At 32.6% G+C, this 22783-nt stretch overlaps 3 protein-coding genes across 4 annotated transcripts in view; all 3 read right to left on the bottom strand.

Annotated features, from left to right (window-relative positions):
- Window positions 1-22783, bottom strand: part of LOC117170615 (monocarboxylate transporter 10) — a 93983-nt gene that overhangs the window by 38698 nt on the left and 32502 nt on the right. The gene's annotated exons all lie outside the window — the stretch shown is intronic.
- On the bottom strand, window positions 12142-13050 carry LOC117171030. Its single transcript, XM_033358075.1, has one exon. It carries the CDS (start codon window positions 13048-13050, stop codon window positions 12142-12144), a length of 909 nt encoding a protein of 302 aa, XP_033213966.1.
- On the bottom strand, window positions 15279-16073 carry LOC117171029. Its single transcript, XM_033358074.1, has one exon. It carries the CDS (start codon window positions 16071-16073, stop codon window positions 15279-15281), a length of 795 nt encoding a protein of 264 aa, XP_033213965.1.

Below are 22783 nucleotides of genomic sequence, written 5' to 3'. Positions count from 1 at the left end.
ACAATACGCCAATTAGCACAAATGGTAAGTTCCGACAGTGCCTACAAGTGTGCCTACTGGCCGCTAAATGGCAATACCGGTTGCATATGTATACACCTGGTACTATGTCTTAATTGCGGTTATGGTATAACGATCCAAGTAGTTACGTAGACTAATTTTTGTTTAAATCATGATTTATTGAATTTTTGATCATTTAAATGTATGCATTTCTCCGCTGAACTTTCAACCTGAAATTCAGTTCCCATATTTTGACCACAAATTGCATAATTAATTCTTATTGTCCGAAATGCCCCTTTTACATTTCAAACCCCATGATTTTGAATAAATTGAACTTTCTGCGATTTTAAATCAACAATATTATCTTTTAATTTTGTTTTAATGTGTCATTTAAAATATACAGACTTATATCTCTCATTAGCATAAAAAAATCCGATCTATATATTTGCTCTCTGAATAAAACAAGTGCATTTTGTAAAATAGGGACCAGCCTTATTATCATAGATTTGAAAAAACCATAAAAAAAACATCAGCTGGGTTTTGATGTGGATACATACATGCACTCTCACAGTATGTGATCTGTCATTTTTGTTTCAATCATTTTAAGTTATTTAAGAGATAACTTGATCGATAGTTTTGATTTCTATTTCCGCAGATTGTGGAATGACATCTACACTGATCGACAGTATCTACCTCCGATGATAATACAGATTCCTTTCAATTGCTCGTATCATAAATATAACATCTAGGTTGAGATAGCGTATATTTCTGAAAAGGGATTTTTCTTTCGATCTCTCTAATAGCTTAATCGGAAAATCATCCGACAGGGAATCAGAAGTTTTGTTGTTCGATTCCCGGTGGAGCGAAGTGAGAAGATTTTTTTCCAGAAAAATATCATTTAAAAATTTTAAGTATTTTCTTATTAATTGCAGTTTTTTGTAACATATTACAGTCAGGTAGATCTAGCCATTTCATGTCGGGTACCCCAAGGCGAATATTTTCATGCTAGATTTAATTTTTGTTTCTGTCAAAAATTAATCAATAGCCTTTTCTTTAAAAGCAGAAATCTCCTATGATTTTTGAATTATGTTGAGCATTTTTTATAAAATTCTGAAGTCTTAATTTTAAAAAAATATTTCTCGTCGGTTAATTTGCTTTTTTCCCACTTACAGAGGCGGTCAGCTACAGGATACACGTGCTTTGAAACTTTGAACTAACTTAAACCTTTAATATTGAGTAGCTCTCTCTTTAGCTGCTATTACTGTTTCGTGATGTCGTGGCATCGAATCCACCAGTTTTACACATGGCTGTGGAGAAATAACATTAAAACTCGATCGAATAGTTTTGAAAAATTCAGTTAAATTTTTTAGTCTTGCCTTTTTCGTGACTTTGTCGACATCGGTCCAAAAAGCTTCAATCACAAAGCTGTCATCTGCTACGTCCTTAGCGGTAATAAGAAAACGGAATATGAGTGAATTCGAGCTATAAATCAGGACACTAGATTTAAAAGAACTTTTCGCTTACTTAATAATTATTTAAAAAATAATTATACTCATCAGGAACGAATTCAAAAGTACTTTTCGGGAATGAAAATAAAGAACTTTGCACAACAACTATCTTATGTTTTCAAACAAAAAGAAAAATAGGAATCACATTAATTTTAAGGTTGAAGCATTAATAGGATTTATAGTGCGATAAAAAAGTTGCATCTTCAATTTATTTCATAATTAAATTGGTTAAAATATTAATAATAAAAAATCAATCCTAATATAAAATTATATTTCAAATTTTAGTTTAAAAAATAGTTTGATAAATAAAATGTCAGGACGCAAAGTCCTATCTCACAACTTGTGATCATGGTGAACATGAAAACTTTTCAGCTGGGTGTGAAATGATTTATTTTCAATAAAGAAATAGTATATTAGGCTACAAGTGCGGAAAGTAGGAAGTTCCACACGACTGTGAGCCGATGGCAAGTACTGTAAACTTCACAAGAGTTTCAACTGCCTACTTTTAGCTCCAGTAGCACACGATATTTTTTCTAACAAATGAGAGAAATTTTCGATTTGAGAAACAATAACAACCCATTTTTTGAAAATGTATGCTAATTTTTGTAAATTTATGGTAAAATTACAAACATTACCTAAAAATTCCAGAAATTTGTAAATTACCGAAAATGTATAGAAATTTAATATATCCGAAGCTTTTTGAAAGAAATTCAGAAATTTCCAAAATTTATGAAAATTTGATAAATTTCCTAAAATTTATGAAAAATTGGCTGAATTCCCAAAATTTTCAGAAATTCATGAAAAAATATCAAATTACCAATAATTTCAGATTTCTAAAAGTTTCCAAAATTTTCGGAAAATTTGGTAATTTATCGGCAATTTATGGTAATTTATCAGTAATTTATGGGAACTTATCACTTCGAATATGTCCAATAACTATTCACTACTCACAATCAGTCTCTCAAGCGTCAAATCATAATGAAGTGAGGTTATGATTCCGACAGTCCTGGAAAGTAATTCTGACTCGAAATGCGCAAGCGCAACAGCAAGAAGAAGTAATCTTACTCAAAGAGCGCAAGCGCAGCAGTTAGAAAGAGTCTTTTTCTGCTTTTTACCATGGTTTCGGAATTGGTCACTTCTCGCACGCAATACGTGCGTCGAAAACAGGGGCGCACAACCCATGTATGTAGTAGTATGTATGTAGTAGTAGCGGTTGCTACCCCAACTGGGGAGATGGGTATCCAAGAGGTTGGTTGGGTGGGTGGGGTGTGGGTTTGAGTGAGATGAACTGGAAAATGTAGATTTTACTGAAAATAATACTAAATAATTCATGATTTTTAGTAAAAATTAAGAAAAGCGTTTTTTTATAAGAAAATACCCCCGTCGCTACCCCGGTGACGGAGGGAGTGTGCGCGCTTGGTCGAAAATCGAACATTTCGTGCGTGCGTTAGAAAAAATATAATTTAATTCGCGAGCGATAGGTGTAGTAGACCTTTTAATTTCAATTATATTTAAGAATGCATGCCCGAAAAATAATTTTATTTCCGTTCAATTGTCGGTCTCTTTTGACGAATCTACACTGAAAAAATCATTCTTAGCACCAAGTAAATACATTTACTCGATTCCTGTTTCTTAGCACCAAGAAAATATTCTTTAACAGATGTAATTTTTATTTAAACCAGGCATATATCTTTTGTTGATCTAAAAAATGAATTCTTTGGCTGTATTTTCTTGATTGAAATACATATTTCTTACATTCAAAAAAATTATTTCCCCAATTCAAAAGGTTTAGACTCGTTGAAATGTGATTAGTCCTTCAAAGAAATATATATATTGGATTCAAAGAGTTCGATTCTTTGAACTGTTTCGGACACATTTGAATCAATAATTTTTCCATACTTGAATCAACAATTTAGGTTTATTTAAATCAAACAAATAATAATTTAATTCAAAATAATATTAATTAAGTTACAATATATATCTTTTGTCACAAAAGGTTCATGCATTTATAGCAATGGAACATTTATTTAGATGAAAAAGGGATTGTGTTTACATAAATGCTTATTTCTTCAGTGGAAGAAAATGTTTCATTTGATTACTGGAATTAAATTATTCATAACAGATAAACATTTATTCCGACGAAGTAATTTTTTTTTTTAATCAAAAATTTAATAATTTGGCATTATTTGTTTCAATTGAGTAATTTTACGCTTTAGTTTTCCCCAGTACGTCAGAACTACGCCGTTCAGAAATCTCTGCACATACAGGCGCTGATCCATAATGTCATTTAAGTAATCACAGAAAATCGCCGATCCTCCAATGTACATCGAAATCGGTGTTCAATAGAGTTGCAACAAATTTGAGCCACACAGGTTCATTCGGAGAATCTAGGGGAAAAGCATCATTTAGACACTGTTTTTTCTCATCCAGTGCAACGTGAAGTGTCGTCTACAAACTGTAAGTCACCTGTCAAGATCATTTTGTCGGTCGTTATTTAAGTGAAATAGATGTTAATAAGCAGGTAAGTTATAATAATAATTACATAACTTTTTATTTCCTCCCAATTACCAGCGACTAAATAGTCTTGGAATAAAAATAGTACTTGGCGTGATGTAATAACCAAATGTTAGGTTAGTCAAAACCTACTATATGACATTCAAACCACCAAAGCCGGGATGTACAAACTAAGTTGTGAACTGCATCGAAATTGATGCCTGGTCGTTCGAACAAATTTCCACTAGATTTTCTGCGGAAGTTTAAAGGTACTTTACATATCTAATCTTGCAGTGGCTAGTGTCATACATGAAAAATAAGGTAAATACAATTGTATAATAAAAACAGAAATTTGTTTTTCGCGATGAGTAGGGATGTAAATTTGCATGAAACTTTAGCCTGATGAAAAGTTTCATAAAACATTGGGAGTTTCGTGAAACATTGCAATGTTTCAAATATAGCGGCGGGCACATTGAAACTGATAAGATAAAAGCCTATTTAGTATTTTCACTTTAATAAACAGCTAACTTCACTTCGTAGATTGCTGAGGGGAAAATAAGGGACCAAATTTATGGGATTCAGTTCATTTTTGCCCTATTTTGCTAACATCTTCGTAAAAGGTAATTTTTTCTATATAAATGTAGTTAAAAGATAGTTTTTATTTTTTAATTACTATTTAATGAAATAATAAAATAATAATAATGATGATCAATTAGAAATATATTACAGAAATAAAGTTTTGTTCCATGCATTTGATCCCTTTTCCCCCCTCAGCTGTTAACAAAGTGAAGTTAGCTGATGGTTGATGTGAAAATACCTAATTGAGGCTTTCATATCCCAACTTTTTCCTGCCGGCTGATTTGATTTATTTTTCCGACTTATACTGTGGACCAATGATGCCAATGTTGGCACCCTGTGCTACTGCGCTTGCGTTAGGGCTGACCGCTCATCGGCCGCACTTGGTGCGCGATTCAAAATTACATTAAAAAACAGTTCTTGTAGCTTAAGTAAATAATTATTAAAATATCCACAAGGATATATACAAATTGTGTAACTTTGATTTCAGGAAAAAAATACAACACATATATTATATTAATAACAGTTTATTTTCAGTGAATTCCAAAGACCAAATTATATTTTACAAAGCATTTAATTTAAAAAGAAATTTCTTGGAAAAGTGATTGAAAATAATTATTTATAAGTTTTTAATGTTTTGTATGTATTTTTCTGGGAATTCATATAATTATATAACCTATAAATACATAAATTATCACGAATGCATTGTAGTTATGCTTTCTTTTTTTTTACTTCAAGCGTCATTTTGTCACGTCTCAATCAAAAAGAACAATCTGAAATTTTGTTTTAGAATTATTCAAATATTATCTCTATTATATTCTGCAATTAGTTTCTATGTATGAAGCTGTTGAAATATCATATGGTATTTAAAAAATGTATCTATTAACAAATATTTTGAGAAATATCAGTCAGTCTTTCAAATTCAATGAAAATAAACTGTTATTCATCAAATATATGTGTTATAAATTTCTTTCTTATCTGAAATCAAAAGTTACACAATTTGTATACATTTTTGTGTATATTTTAATAATTATCTATTCAAATTACAAGAATTGTTTTTAAATGTAATTTTGAATCCCGCTTCAAAGGGTAGACAACCAGCGCTCAGGCCTAACGCACGCATGAATGAAAAATATTATCATTTTATTATTGCATTAAATAGTCACTAAAAAAGAAAAACTATTTTTCAATTGCACTTATACAGAAAAATTACTTTCTGCGAGGATATTAGAGAAATAGAGCAAAAATTAACAGATTCCCATGAATTTGGTCAATTGTTATCCCCTCAGTATTCAACGAAGTAAAGTGATTTAATGATTGGAGTGAAAATGCCTTATTGTACATGTAGACGGTCATGACTTTTTCTATACATCCCGGCTTTAGTTTAAAAGTCGACGGGCATGACTAACCTAACGTTTGGAAGATGCATTAGGAAGTTATAAATTTATTCTAAGTGATTGGTATGCCCTATTAAATGAAAGAAATTTGAAAATTAGGTAAATATTGTTTCAAGTGGTTTCCTTATTAACAATTATTTAGGCTAATATCGCAAAGCGAAATAGTTGCTTTGACAGGTATTCAGGTGGCTGACAGCGCGGTTCAGAACTCCACAACTCTGCATGAGCCAAAATTCAGTCTCCAAATGATACTTTCCCCTAGATGCCCACATGGGCACCTACGTTCAGAGGAATGCATTTGAGACTTGAAAACTCTCTCAAATAATCATTGGGAGCCCAATGAAATTTGAGCTGAAACAAATTTAACACCAGCGTTTTTCTGTGATGAATCGGCCCAATTCCAGACCTAGTCATTGTGCCACACATCATAATCTAACAATGACCAGTGTTTCATCACTAAAAATTACATTACTCCTCATTTTAGAAGAGATTGCGGTATTTTCTAGCTCTAGCTTCTAGCTAGAGTTCCTCAAGGGAGAGTTGTGTCACCACTTACTCCGGTTAGGATTGGTGCCGCGAAAGCGGAATCGGATTGGCGCGACTTTCAAGTCAAATTGAATGTTCAGGCACTGATAGAACAGTTAATAAATATAATAAAAATAATAATGTAGGTGTAATAATAAAGCATGTTTGAAGAGTGAAAAATCTTATTCATACATACTTTTAAAAAAATACTATTATTTAAGACTGTTTGATAAAGGCTGTAACATCTAATAGATAGTAAGTAAAATAATAATAATAATAATAATAATAATATAGATTTGTTCATTGAAAATTATTATAATGTTAAAAATAATTTTTTTAATGACATGAATTTTAACAATATTAATTAATTAATTGGCTAATCAAATTTTATACTACAAATTTTCAATTTTTACGAAAAAAAAAATTAAAATGAGACAAAACATGGGGAAAAATGTCTAGTTGTATTGTTTGTGAAGCAAAGTAAAGAAATTGAATTCTGTGGTTATGGCTTTTTCTTCAACACCTTTTGATTAGATTATTTCGAATAAAAATAAATGTAATTCAATCATAGAGAAGACCAAAATAAAGATCACATTAAAGTAATATTTTTCAAAACAGAGATGAGAAATCAGAAATAAAAGAAGTATTTTTATGAGGCTAAAAATCTGTTTTTACACTTGATGTGTGTAATGTTTTTAGCCCTAAAAACTTTTTTCCAAATAATTCGATTTCAGAACAATAGGTAAAACGTAAGAGAGGATTTATGATACAACTAAAATGTAAATTACATGAATAAAGTAGAAGAGTTTTTACTGCTGATTTGTTAGGAATTATATTTCAATTAAAAATTTGTTAATTATACAATAAATATCACAGAGAATTCATGTTGCAGGCGATCGTTTATCTGAAATTACATTTCAAATTTATTCATTATACTATAAAAGTAATAATGGAACACAAATTGCAATTAAAAAAAGAAGATAGTTTTTTTCAAGTTTAGAACTCTAAGAACCTAAATTCTTATTGGTAAGTTATACGCATAGCCATGATTTTGCTAGCATATTTGTTTTCATTGCCTTTTTCTTTGATTTAGTTTGATTACAAATTCTTAGACGAAAGAGCAATTTTGTACAACCGGGTGCAATGATCTGAATATTTGTCCCATTTCCTGGAAAGTATCAAACGTAGCTTCATTGACGCAGAAGAGCAAGTTTTCTCTATATTCTTGATTAAAAAAGCTTATTTTCAAAACAATCACTACACGAAAATACATAATGAGTTACAACCGCTTGTTAAGAATACTTCAAATGTTTCGCGCTTCGTTACGTATTTCCAACTCCGGTTTCGCGGCGGCTAGTAGACGGGGTAACGTGACATAACTCTCCCTAGAGAAACTCTACTTCTAGCGAATTCCAAACGTGCTTTTCAATTTTTTTTTATAACCAACTGTAAATTAGCACATGTATGTGCAGATTCTGAATGACATATTTCTGCCGTACTGGAAAAAACTAAAGTGTCAAAATCCTATCTTGTACGCCGATAACGATCCGAAAAATACGAGCAAACTAGCGAAAATATTTCTTTCAGAAAATAAAGTGGTGGTAATGGATACGCTATTCCAATTTTCGGATTAAATACGATCACAGCTCTTTGGACTGATTCCAAAAAGCCATGAAAAAGGGAAGACCAAAAAATGTAACTAAATTTTTCGAAACTATTTAATCAAGTTGGAATGACGTTTGTCCTCAGCGATGTACAGAATTGGTATAGATTCGATGCCACGCCGCATAGTGGGAGGAAATGCACTTTTTCGCTCAAAAATATCTAGAGCCTTCAATTTTGGTCCGAATTTGAATTTTTCTGAATTAAACTCCATTCAATTCTAAAAAGCTTGACGCTCCGAACTTTTGTCTCCTCTATTTGTTTATTAATAATTTTTCCACTCAAAGTATGGAAAACCTGAAATTTTGTACATAACACTTTTTTACGCTTTAATAACTGATCAGAAAAACTTTATATTGTCTTAAATAAATTGTAGGTACACATAGAGTATAAATAATTTGTTGATTATTTTACTTATTTGTTATAAACAAATTTTATGAACAAATTGACAAATAGTCTTATTTTTGGTAAAAAATTTTTAATTCAGAATTGATTGAACTTTAATTTTTTTTAATTCAAAATCGGACCAAAATTGAAGGCTCTGGACATTTTTGACCGAAAAAGTGCATTTCCTCCCACTGTGCGCCGTTTCGAAGCAATAATATTAGCCTAAGGTGGTAAAGCTACGAAATATGAAGGGTGTACATTAACTTAGATAACATTTTCTTTTATTTTTGTTTCTATAAAAAGATGTCCTTAAGTGTTTATACAGTTTTGGAGTTTGCTGAATAAAGTTTATTTTTCGACCATTATGGATATGATTGATACTATAACATATTAACGATCAATTATTTTAAAGTTTCATTGCATATATCTGCCGTGATTTGGAAGAACACCGTTAACTGCATTTCGGATAAGTCCCTTGAGACGCCTACCGTTAACTACTTTCAGGTGACTTATCCGATTTGCAGTTAACGGATTTCTTCCAATTCACGGCAGATGTGTCCTGAAGTAACTGGCTGCCACTGATGTATATTAATATGATTATTCTGCGAATATATTATGTGAAACTGTCGGTAAAAATAATAAAATTAATATTAAAGTTTCATATTGCTATTTTCATCGACACCAGTTACATTAATAATAAAAAACCGTAAGTGGCCAGTGTTACTCGTCACTCTCCTAAGGAATTTCTTACGATTTTAAAGATTTTCAAACATTTCAGGGGATTGTAGAATAAAGTTTTCGATGCATAAGATCCAAGAAAGAATTATTAAATTTACAATTGGCAACGCTTCGGACTCGATGCGGTTCCTTATCAAGCCTGTTAAGAAATTGTTATTATAAAAGCTTAACAAAAATACATGTATACAAAGATATAAAGTTGGAGGCGTAATAGATCAAGAAGGGGTAAGAACATGTAAAAAATGGTATAAAAATATGGTTATTGAGAGTACAGTTCGTAGTGATAAGAATAATATAAGAAATTAAAACAGGTGCTTATCTGAACATTAGTTGAGATTGACAATAAAAGTAATGTGGACTCCCGTTTCAAGGGATTCCACAAGATTTCAAAAATTCCACGCGGTTTTAAAGAATTTCCTTGCATTTTAGAAAATTTGGAATGGTTTCAAAGGATTTACAAAAGTTTAAAATATTTTAAAAGATTCCAAAAAGATTTCAGTGATTTACAAACATTTCAAAGGATTTTTGAGGTACGGCCACGGATTTTAATGGCTCTCAATAAGATATTTTGCTTAATTTCCTAGGATTTCAAAGGATTACGTAGGACTTCAAATATTTCATGGAATTTAAAGGAATATATTCAAATTCAGTGGCGCACATTGAATTTTCGACTGGATGATCCTTTCTTCAACTTCAAGGAAATACCTCAAACCGACCCTGAGAAAAGAATCCGGATCAAGTTTCCAATAGAGCGCGCAAATTTGATTTTTATTGTAAAAACCAGGAAAATACCATAAAAATCATGGTTTTTTCAAGTTTATCTCAAGAACGATTAAAAACTTTTCAAATGATTTTACCAAAAGTTGCAGAACTTATTAAAATACAGATTTTATATTCCATCCATTTTTTTCGCACGAGTGAAAATTTTCCAGACATTTTAAAATTAAGATGATCATTTTGTGACCATTCACAGCAGTACCTTTCCGCCCCCTACACTTACTAAGTTTCATGAGCGATTTGCTTAGAAACGATTTATCCTAAGTGGTCATTCACAAAATACGTGATACGTTTAGGGGGGGGGTCTGCTGAAATATCATTGTCCATGTTAAGACCAATGGAAAAAGTATCACGCAGTGAGGGGAAAGAGTCAAAAGTTCCCGACTTACCGAGATATTCTGTACTTACCGATATAAATTCAAAAAACCATGGCTTTTATAGGTTTCCATGGTTTTTGTCATGATAATAATATCTGGGCCAATTTGCACTATGATTTTCGCAATCAGCACGTCAAAATAACTTGTTTACAGTAAACAGAGCGATTTAATTAACAAATGAAGCTTTAAGGGCGAAAATATAAATCGCCCTTACTGTATCAATAGGTACATATGTATCCATGTTAACTTAAAAGATATTTTCTATTAAAACTTAAACGCCTTTTGAAGATCACTAAATAAATTCCGATTTGCCTTCTTTAAATTTTTATTTTTAAAAAACTGTCAAATGTGAGTACGATACATTTTTTTATATCACTTTACCGAAAAAAGTAGTAAAAAAAGTATCCTTGCCTAAAAAAAATATAAAAAAGTATGAAACTTCGAAGCCTGCAAACGGGTATCAAAGAATTTTACCAGACGTTACATATTTCAATAAGATTTCCAAGATTTTAAGTGGTTTTAATTTTTCTATTTTAAGAGCCACTGTTAGCATCTTCATGTACTCCGCCCCATCGCACAGTGGTCCAAGAATGGATTTTCGCGGTCAAATTCGTCTAGATGTCGCACTTTTTACCCGATGACAAGTTTTTTTAAAGACTCAGCATTAAATTCCCGAAAAACGTAAGAAAAGTGATTTTTTATTTTTTGGTTAAACAAATTGCTGTGTTAATAAATATGGCGGAAAAATAGGACATTTCAAATTATTATTTTTTATTGAAATGCAAACAACGAAACTAAACCCTAAATCGTCGAAAATGCATGCATAAATATTCTTTCAAAACTTGGAAAAGGTCAGCGAAAAGGTGAACGGGAAAATCTTATAAGAAGCTCAGGAAGCAAGAAATAAGTATCTTAAATCTTGCAGAGAATACCGCCCTTGAAAATGACGAGGACAGCTACGAATTCGGATCTCGCCCATTATTTGTGGGTCATTTCTGATCCACTCACGATACACCTCGGAAAAGATCATCTGAGGAAGAAGAACGCTAAAAAATTGCATCCCAGAGCTGAATCTCTATTTAAAAAGTAAAATGTGTCTTTGCTTTTGGTGTGAGAAGAGTAAAATAACTAAAACCTTCAGCAACTCTCAGTGAGCGTTTATCAAAAAATCAGTTTTTTGTCACAGAAATTTCTAATATAATACTTTTATTAATGTATTTTGGGCATAACAATTACAGTAAACAATTAAAAGGTAACATTTATAACGATTAAGTAACCGTGTTTTGAACACTAAAAAACGACTAAACATTGTCACGACTGATCAATTCTGGTAGGGAAACATGCGTGTTTAGGTCAAGTCAATTAGAACCACAGCACTTTAATTAATAAAAATAACGCCGTAAAAGCGCGGTCTTTATTATAAATAGATTAAAACTGCATAAAATCAACAGAATTTGTTGCTTGGCGACACCACAGCACTTTAATTAATAAAAATAACGCCGTAAAAGCGCGGTCTTTATTATAAATAGATTAAAACTGCATAAAATCAACAGAACTTGTTGCTTGGCGAACGCGGACTGATGCAAATAAAAATAGAAAATGAGAACACATATTAAAACATTCATAAAAACAGTGAACTAATGTCCAATTCACAACATTCCGCCCGCTTTCGTCCCCGACGAAATAGGCTTACAATCACTGCACTTAAGATGAACGTGGGAGAAGGCACAATTTAACGATTGGCCGATCGAGTGTGTTAGTCTTTGTCTTGAGAGTGACAACCCGAACTAGGCCATCCTTGCCAGGATGAAGCTGTAGAACCCGACCCATAGTCCATTGAGTAGGTGGAAGGTTCTCATGTCGAATGAGAACTAAATCTCCAATCTGTATGGATGGCGATGAAGTAGTCCACTTAGATCGAGGTTGAAGTTCTTTCCAATACTCAGCTGACCAGCGCTTCCAAAAATGATCACGCATTTGCTGGATCAACTCCCAGCGAGTTAATCGATTTGGAAGAACGTCTGCAAGCGATGGTTCAGGAACTGCATTCAGTGGACCTCCAATGAGAAAATGTCCTGGTGTGAGGGCAGAAATGTCTGTTGGATCATCTGACTGAGCTCTGAGAGGCCGAGAATTAAGGCAAGCCTCAATTTGTGTTAGAAGAGTGGTCATTTCTTCAAACGTCAATGTAGAGTCTCCAATGACTTGACGAAGATGGAATTTTGTCGACTTAACTGCAGCTTCCCATAAACCTCCGAAGTGAGGTGTTGCAGGAGGGTTGAATTTCCACTGGGTACCATGCGAAGCAAGGTATGTAGCGACCGAAGCAAACTCGGCTGATGCCTCAGAAAACATTTTCTGTAGTTGACAATCTGCTCCCACAAAATTCGTACCCTCGTCACTAGACAACGTTCGACAAAGACCACGACGAGAAATAAAGCGAATATAAGCAGCTATCAAGGCTTCTGCTGTGTAATCCGAAACCAACTCGAGATGAACTGAGCGGGAGGCACAACAGACGAAAATACAAATCCAGGCTTTGTGGGAATGGTGACCTCGTCCTTTGGAGGTGCGAACATTGATGGGGCCAGCATAGTCTACCCCACTGTTCATGAATGCTCGTTCAGGTGGAGTTTCTGTTTCTGACGCATGGAATGCACCGATGAATCAATGATCGGGCCAAATTGCGACCTCGAAGAATCCAATAAGATTGTCGTAACGTTCCAAGGGTAATTTGGACACCTCCATGAAGACAGCCAAGGTGACAGTTGTGAGAATAGACTCAGGAGGTAGAATCAGTGGATGCTACTCATCATACGTGAGAAGACAGTGCTTTAAGCGACCTCCGACACGAAGAAGTTGACCATCAAAAAATGGAGTCAACTTTATTAGAGTGCTATTCTTAGAAATCTGCATTTTATTTTTTAGAGCGGTGATTTCATTAGAAAAATAGCGATTTTGTTAATGCTGAATTCAGAATAAAAGAGCTGTTCGAAGATCTGATGCAACTAAAATCCGAGAAACGATAATAGAACGACACTTCAAAGCGTCTCGAAAACGAAGGCACCAAGCAGTGACTCGTAGTAATTTGTCTAAAGATGAATAACGACTCATAATATCAGACGGTTCATTAAAACGAACTGCTACGTTGACAGTGACTCTACGTTCTTCTTTGGCCACTGTATTTTCTGGAGGGCCAAGCAGAGATGAAGGCCACTCTTCTTGTCTTTTAAGCCACGGAGGACCATTCCACCAGAGTGAAAACTGCGAAAGTTCGCAAGCTGACAACCCGCGAGAAGTACAGTCAGCTGGATTATCTGCACCCGGAACATGATGCCAAATTGCTGAAGGAACGATCGTTTGATTTTCCGAAACGCGATTTGCGATGTATGTCATCCATCTTGTAGGAACAGCTGAAATCCAATGAAGTGTGTTCATAGAATCGGACCACAAATGTAGAGCAGCATCAAAATGCAGTTGAGTTTGAAGGTGAGCGACGAGACGAGCTAACAAAACTGTGGCACATAGCTCAAGACGAGGAAGCGGAACAGTTTGAACAGGAGCGACCTTTGTCTTAGAAGAAATGAGTCCAATAAAACAATTTCCGTTAGGCAAAATTGTCTTTAAATAATCGACAGCACCGTACGCCTTTTCAGAAGTGTCAGCAAAGCCATGAAGTTCGAAAGAGCACATTCGCGAACGAAATCCTATCCAGCGAGGTATCCTGACTGCGGAAAGACGAGGAAGATCTTCATAATATTTTATCCAGCGATGACGAGCTCCTTCAGGTAAAGGATCATTCCAGGATAAATTAAGCTTCCAAAGTTCCTGGATAAAGATCTTTGCGACGATGATAACAGGTGTCAACCATCCTAGAGGAACAAATAATTGGGCTGACTGGCTGACGACAAGGCGCTTTGTAATGACATCTTTAATAGGCCTAAGATCCACCTGGAAAATAAAACAATCGGTACTGGGTTTCCAAGTCAACCCAAGCATCGAAACCGATGTTTCTGACTGCCATGATATATCTGGAGATAACGCGTGCAGATCCTCCGAAATGCGCTGCATTAGCTCATGACTGTTTGAATTCCACTTTTTGAGCGGCAAGCCGCCCGCCATGAAGAGACTACGTAGTTGCTTGTGTAATTCAATAGCATCTTCCAAATTATCCGCTCCTGATAAGACATCATCAACATAGATGCCATGTTTTATCACTTCAGCAGCCAAGGATTAATTAACTTTGGAAGAACAAGAGCCCGGAGTTGAAGTTTCAAGCCCGAATCAAAACTTTGTGAGACAACGACGTTGACTGATCCACGAGACGTTCCCGACTTACTTTCCTCCACTCCTAGGAGAACAACAGGTCCTCTGGTACGAGGGATTTGGAGACTTTGAGCAAGGGACTTAGAGATTATGGACACCTCTGAGCCTTGATCGATAAGTGCTCGAACACACTTTCTATGACCAGATGATGTAGTCACATTGACCATTGCTGTTGTCAGGAGAACCAATGGTGACTTCTTCTGAGAAATCTGCATTACCGAAACCGCATGAGTAGATTGTGCTTGATGAGGCGTTAAAGATGTATTTGATATCATCGAAGATTGTCCTGAGCTTGAAGATGGGTCATGAAGTACCGTATGATGCTTCGCCTGACAAATCTGACACAAGTTCTTTGAAGCACAATTCTGAAATAAATGAGACCCTAAACAATTGATACACAATTTTCTTCGAAAAATGAACTCTTTTTTTTGTGCTACATACTGACTTTAAAACTGCGGACATGACATTAAATAATGCCGTTCGTAGCAGAAAAAGCACTTCCTTTCCTGTAGCTTCTACGTTTGCTGCTCTTTAGCTGCTTGTTCCTTCATTGGCTGCTCTGAAATTGCGTTGACGTTGGCTGTTGTAGAACTCGAGGATTTCGTGAACTTTACAAACCTTTTTTTCTGAAACTGAGATTTGGAAGATTTTTGAGACGAAGACTGATTAGTTTGATTTGCAGTAGAATCTAAAACTTCCAACGTCCGAATCCTGGTTTGCAAGAAGGTTTTCAATTGATCAAACGTTGGAGCATTCGTGGAATTTCTAAGAGAAGTTTCCCAATCACGACGAGACTGACGATCTAATTTCTCTACAGTAATATATACCAGCCATGATGACCATTTGTCCACCAGTTCTTCCAAGCCAGATAAAGCTTCGACGTTATCAATCGTTGTATTACATACCTCCTTCAGAGCACTCGAAGACTCAGCTTTCATTGGCTGGATTGAAAAAAGCTCAGCCAAATGAGAGTTGATAAGAACTCTTTTATTCTCAAAGCGCTCCGAAAGTAGGTCCCAGCAACACTGATAATTGCCTCGAGTGATCGGAATTCGATGAAGAAGTTGAGCCGCTTCACCTATAAGATTGGATTTTAAATGATGAAGCTTCTCCACTGACAAGACTCCAGGATTTGAATGAACCAAAGATATAAACAAATCTTTGAAATTTTCCCACTCCGTGTAACTTCCAGAAAATTTAGGCAATTCAATCTTCGGCATCGATCGATATGATAATCCAGCAATCTGTGGAGCTGAATCATTCATGGACGTAGAAGCAAGATCATTTGAGAGTTTTTCCAGTTCGTCCATAAAGGCTCCCTTCGCGACTAGATATTCTTCTTCAGTAGTTGCATAAAAATTGCTTATAAAATAAATGTTCGTGGCATTCTGATCGCGAACCTAACTCCCAATGTTGAGCCTGAAAACGCGTCCAATTTTTCTCCAAAGACTCAAGTCTTCAGACCAAAGTTCCTTTAGTGATCTGTTTTAACCTTTGAGTATTTTCAAAAGCAGTTTGGATCCGAGAGCAAAGCTCGGTTTGCTCTAAAAAGTAACTAGAAATAGACATTATGAACGGAAAACAGTCGGCACACGATAAAATAAGAGTCCGCGAATACAATCTTTAAAAAATAAATTGATTTAAAACTGATTGTATCATAAAAAAGCAATTCGCCAATAAAGGAATTATTATTCTCACTGAAATTATCAAGTTAAAAAATTCCAAGTTCGTTGAATTAATGTTTAAAAGTCATTTCCAATCTTTAATTCTTGGAATTTCCAACGCGACGGAGAAATGAATATGAAATTAAATAAAGTATAAAAGTCTGCGAGATATTCGTAAAATCAAATTAAATTACACTTCCGAAATAATCTTCACTTTCTCAATTCGAATCGATGACAATTAAAGGTTGAATGTTGTTGACTTACCAGACGCTGAATTATAAACAATAATCCTGGTGATATTGACAACCCAATGCTCACCGATCTTTCGAACCTGTGTAAAGGTTACGAAATCCATTGACATTTGCCTGTAAAGTTTCTCGAAAAATTGAGAAAATCCTTTCGGCATCGAAAAAATGCATCCTATTTAATATTTCCTTAGACCAATGTTTTGAACACTAAAAAACGACTAAAAATTGTCACGACTGATCAATTCTGGTAGGAAGACATGCGTGTTTAGGTCAAGTCAATTAGAACCACAGCACTTTAATTAATAAAAATAACGCCGTAGAAGCGCGGTCTTTATTATAAATAGATTAAAACTGTATAAAATCAACAGAACTTGTTGCTTGGCGAACGTGGACTGATGAGGCGAGAATATAAAATAGGGAAACCGAGCAATAAGACTATTTGTAAGAGAAGGAGAGCACGAAAACGGTAAGACCGGCTTAGACATAAATTTAGACATTACTCAATACAAAAATCAAATATAAGGACAAGTCCAAGAATCATAAATGTAACGAAGAATGCAAATAAAAATAGAAAATGAGAACACAAATTAAAACATTCATAAAAACAGTGAACTAATGTCCAATTCACAACAAACCGTGAATCTTTACAAGTACTGTATGTGTGAGAAAAAAAATTTCGAATAAAAAATGTATATTTGGAGAATTTGTTTACATAATTTGTTAATATCAATTACAGTAAAAAATTCAAAGGTAACATTTATAACAATTTTGTACACCTCAGAGTTCAACAGAACTGCATAGCAAAGAAAAAAAGTTTGAATCAAAAATTCATATTTAGAGAATTTTTTTATATAATTTGTTAAGAACAATTAAAATAAACAATTAAATGTAACATTTGCAACAATTTTGTATTCCTCAGACTTTAACAGTATTGTATGATTATGAGAAAAAATTCGAGAGAAAAATTCAATTTGGACAATTTGTTTATATCATTTGTTAATCAAAATTACAGTTAATAATTATAAGGTGTAATTTATATTACTATGATATCCATTTGTCCATAATAGTATCGTTTGATTGGAAAAGAAAATTTTTTGTTCGGAAAATGTACATTTTGACGATATGTTTATGTATTTTGTTTATAACAATTATAAACATTCATTTTTACTACTTTTTTATTATATAATTCTCTGCGTTAAAAAAGGACAAACCACATATTTCTTTATAAAATTTGTTTACAACAAATGTTTTGTTTATTAAAAAAAATTATTTAGATTAGGTGAATATTTATGCATGCATTTTCGACGATTTAGAGTATAGTTCTGTTGTTTGCACTTCAATAAAAAATAATAATTTGAAATTTCCTATTTTTTCCGCCATATTTATTAGCATAGCAATTTGTTTAAACAAAAAATGAAAAATCGCTTTCCTTACGTTTGTAAGGAAACTTAAAACCACTGTGCCACTGTGACCACTGTGCATCGGTTCACAGTATGGTCAAATTTAAATGGATTTTAATGATTTTTCTTAAATAACAGTAAGGCCTCGAGGTATAACGATTCGGTACAGAAAAATCACTTTGACCAAACAAATATTTTCGTATTTAGCAACAAAATAAACAATATAATTTCCTAACTTTTCAGATATACCTTTTTTTAGGATCTTCAAATTGACTAAAGAAGAGCTCAAGTGATTGTAATAACAATCTAAAAATAATTTGCAGTAGGTTAGTGTAAGAACAAGAATTTTTGATAATATTTTACAGAAATTAATGAAAAAAACCATTTTCTTGTGATTCGAAATGATAAGGTATTTGAAAGTTACAGTTTTTATATAAAATATTTTAAAAATTATTACCTAATTTTGATTATTTCAGAAGAGCTGCTTTTTGATAACTATTCAATCAATTTTTATAAACAAATACATAGTTTTCGTTTGTCACAATGAATTGACTCATTTTTTTTGCAGAATCAACCGAAAAAACCTTGCCAATGACTTTCTGCAGTCATTTTTTTTCAAATTAACAACAACTGAAAATTATTTAAACAAATTGAAATTTTGAACAGTAGGCCACGAATAAGCCTAATTTGTTTGCGGAACCCAATAAAAAAGTATTGCCAATGACTTTTAATTTTAATTTTCTTGAAATTGATAAAAAATATTAATTATTTAAACAACGATTAGAAATAAATGCTAATTTGGACCACTTTTTCATGAATTCACTTAACTTTCTTAACAAAATCAACTGTAAACGTACTGCCAATGATTCTTTGCTATGATACTTTGCCAATGGATAAGAACAGTTAATTATTTAAACAAGTTTTATAAACAAATGTACATTTCAGATACTTTGGCATGAATTAACTTAGTTTTTTTTAAAGAACTGCTGATTACTTAAACAATATTCATGAAAAAATTCACAGTAATTTATAGATATTGTTAAATAATCCACAATTCTTCCTAATTAGAAAAGTATCACAAGAAGGTGTCATTGACAGACGTTTCTTTTTAATTCCGCAAACAATGAATATTTATCATGTAAAAATGGCCAAACTGTGAATATGTTTATAAATACCTGGATAGCAAAAAAGTTTCTATTAATACTCTTACAATATTCCAATGGAGGTTTCGGAGAATTCCGAAAAATGTACCTGCCAGGTTCTCGGAATAAATAAAGCTAAAGTAAATCTAAAGTAAGTTCGCGTATCAAGGAAGGGTCCCAAGGAAGGTACGGATCATATTTGTAAAAATGGTTTGCATTATATTAATTTAATTAAATAAATTTCTATCGAACATTCCCCGAACCTGCCTTGGAAACCTTCCTTGATATGTGGGCATTTACTTACTTCCGGGAACCTTACTGGAACTTTTTTCGGAATTCTCCGAAACTTCGAATGAAATATTCCAGAAATGTTCTCGGATAATTTTGTGACATACAAGTATTGTTAAAATAATCAACAGTTCTTGTTAATTGGACAATTGTGTCAAGAAGAAATCGGTGATATAAGACATTCATAGTTTATTCCGCAAAATAGCCTATTCATGCAAAAGAGGGTTTAAATAGTCGTTAAAAATACATTTTTAGTTGTTTTCGCTAAGAAAATGAAGCCTATTCTTGGAAACATGATCAAAATGTGCATTTATTCATAAAAAATTTTAAATAATAATAATCATATCCACAGAAAAATGGACTTATTCGTGGAATAACGTTGAAAATATGAATTTCTTTATAAATAGGCCGTATCTCTTCGACCCGAAAAATTAACTTATTTTCACACGAAGCGCCACATTGAGTTGAAAAATTGGGATAATAAATAAGAAGCACTAAGGAAGGTGGGACTGGTCCTAAATTTTAGTAATAATGAAAAAAACAAAAAAAATTATTTACAACAAAAAACTTTTTTCATAATTATACAAATTAAGGACCAGACCCACCATTCTTAGTGCTTCTTGTTTAGTATTCACAAATTTTCAACTTGATGTGGCGTTTCGTGTAATAATAAGTTGAGAAATAAAAAAAGTGGCGGTAAGGTAGGAATCTGGTCACTTAACCCACACATCACATGGCCTTATTGGTATAACGTTGAGGTCCTCATGGTTTCCTTAAAGACCCCAGCCGTAATTTTTTATTGCGTAGAAGCTTGTTAAATGATTTTTTAATTTTAAATCATTGGAAAAAAATTAAAAACTGAAGAAGAAACTTCGTAAATTTCAATATAAAGTGTCAGGGCACTAACGACCCCATGGGTACCTTTAAAGGTTAAGGGCATGTGATACTTTGAAAATTGTCGATTTTACCAGTTTTAGGTTCCCTCGGCTTTTTTTTAGAATGATATATATTTTGTCTTAAAAAATTGGGAAAAGATAGCGAACATGCTAACAAGCGTCCCCACACACTTTTTTTGTAGATTAATTAAAAAAAGTTTTAATTTAACAAAATGTGATTAATTTGCATAGCGCTTAGGAAATAGTACTGACCTACGTTGTTTTTCAGTCAATTTGAAGCTCTTGAAAAAAGGTACATCTGGAAAGTTAAGACAAAAATATTGTTTACTTTGTTGTTAAATGAAAAATTTTCGTTTGGTCAAAGTAAATTTTTTGCAGAAACTCGCTATACTTAGAAGCCTTACGCTCATTTAAAATAGCATCAAAATCCATTAAAAATCAATTAAAAATTAGCTTGTGGGCAGACTTTTGTCCACAAAGAGTGCTTTTGGTTAAACTGTACAGTGATTGCACCAACTGAGTCCTACGCCACTCCGCACAGTGGGAGAAAATGCACTTTTTTCGTTCAAAAAAGTCCAGAGCCTTCAATTTTAGTCCGATTTTTAATTCTTTTTTAAATTAAAGTTCATTAAATTCTGAAGAGCTTGACGCTCTGAACTTTTGTCTCTTCTACTTGTTTATTAATAGTTTTTTCACTCAAAGTATGGAAAAACTGGAATTTTTAACAAAACAATTTTTTACGCTTTAATAACTGATTAGGTAAACTTTATATTGTCTTAAATGAATGTTCAGGGACTAATAGAATAAAAAGTTTTTTGCTCATTAGTCCACTTATTTGTTATAAACAAATTTTATGAACAAATTAGCAAATATTCTTATTATCGGTAAAAAAATGTCTGTTTACTAAAAGTGCTTCATATTAATGTAAGAATGATATATAATTACAAGAAGAAGTTAAAAGTTTATAATAACCATTTTCATAAACAATTCTTATGGCGAAATATTAAAATTTCAGATTTTTTCAAATAATAATTTCCTTTAATCGCCAAAACGACTTTAGGTATTTCTTAAAATAATAAATATTTAATAATATTTGATAAAATATACCATAAAATATATAATATAAATAAATATAAATAAAATATAACGCATAGACATTTTTTGTTTTTGTACTGGAAATGTTTTAAGCTATTGGATGAATGACTTGTAGTCACAAAAATATTAGAAAATTTAACAATAACAATTGCTATAAATAATTCTCGTGATAAAATATTCAAATTTAAGGTTTTATCAAATTTTAATTTTCTTTAATCGCTAGAATGGCTAATGATATTCCTGAAAAATGTATCTTTTATCATATTTATTCAAATATAGCAACTTAAATCTTTAGAAAACATTTAGATAAACGAATTCCAAATTTTGTCAATTTCACGTAGAAAAAAATCTGATTCCATCAAATACATCATTTAAATATTATGAAAGATACATTTTTCAGGGATATCAGTAGCCATTCTAGCGATCAAAGAATTTAGGGGCTCCACCCCTAAATCGTAGTTGCTTTCTTGAACTATTGTATTTTCACTGATAGTGCGCAAAAATTTGTTTGAATCGAGTTAAGTGAGAAGCTATAACGATAATAAGTTCAATATACTAGAGTTTGAACTAACTAAAAACATTGGTACAAATGTTTAAACAAACTTACAAGATAACTCCGCAATTTTGAGTTTGTTCATAAATTTAAATCTTCTGAGCCAGGTAAGCTCGACATTTTCAAGTTATCTTATCAACTTTAAAAATCTGGAAAATGAAACCTGGAAAAAAAAACCTGGAAAATGAAAATGAAATTTAGGGTAGATAGAGTTCATCTTTTGAAACTCTGGATGAAAAATTAGTTGAATAGTTAGAGGTTTAAAAATAATTAATGCAATATCCAGATAATTTAAGTGATAAGCGGATTTAATATAAATTGAAGTATCTTAATTATGTTAAGTTTTTAGAAGTTTAAATTAACAGCAATCTAGAAAATTAATTATGTACTCTGTAACTTTAAGCTAGCTTGTAAACTTGAAAACAAATATAAAGTTATAGCTCTTCAAATTTGAAATTTTTATTAGTGAAGATATGCAACGGACATAGAGCGTCACCACTGAAGTCTCAGAAAAAATTCCCGATTATTCAAGTTTTCAGTTTTTTCAAGCCTTTAATCTCGAATAGGTACCTCTCAGAGCTAATATGTAAACTTAAAATAAAGAAGTTGACTCATCGACTGCGAATGTTCTTTTTAATCATAATGTGCGAAATAAAAACTGAAAATTTTCAGGTCGACCTACTTTAAATATAAAACGCTGATAGAACATCAATTGTGTATATATGTATATATGT

The sequence above is a fragment of the Belonocnema kinseyi genome, chromosome 4, assembly GCF_010883055.1.
Source record: "Belonocnema kinseyi isolate 2016_QV_RU_SX_M_011 chromosome 4, B_treatae_v1, whole genome shotgun sequence".
Lineage (NCBI taxonomy): Eukaryota > Metazoa > Arthropoda > Insecta > Hymenoptera > Cynipidae > Belonocnema > Belonocnema kinseyi.
Note: the sequence above shows the minus strand (reverse complement) of the source record. Positions and strands in the feature narration are given on the sequence as shown.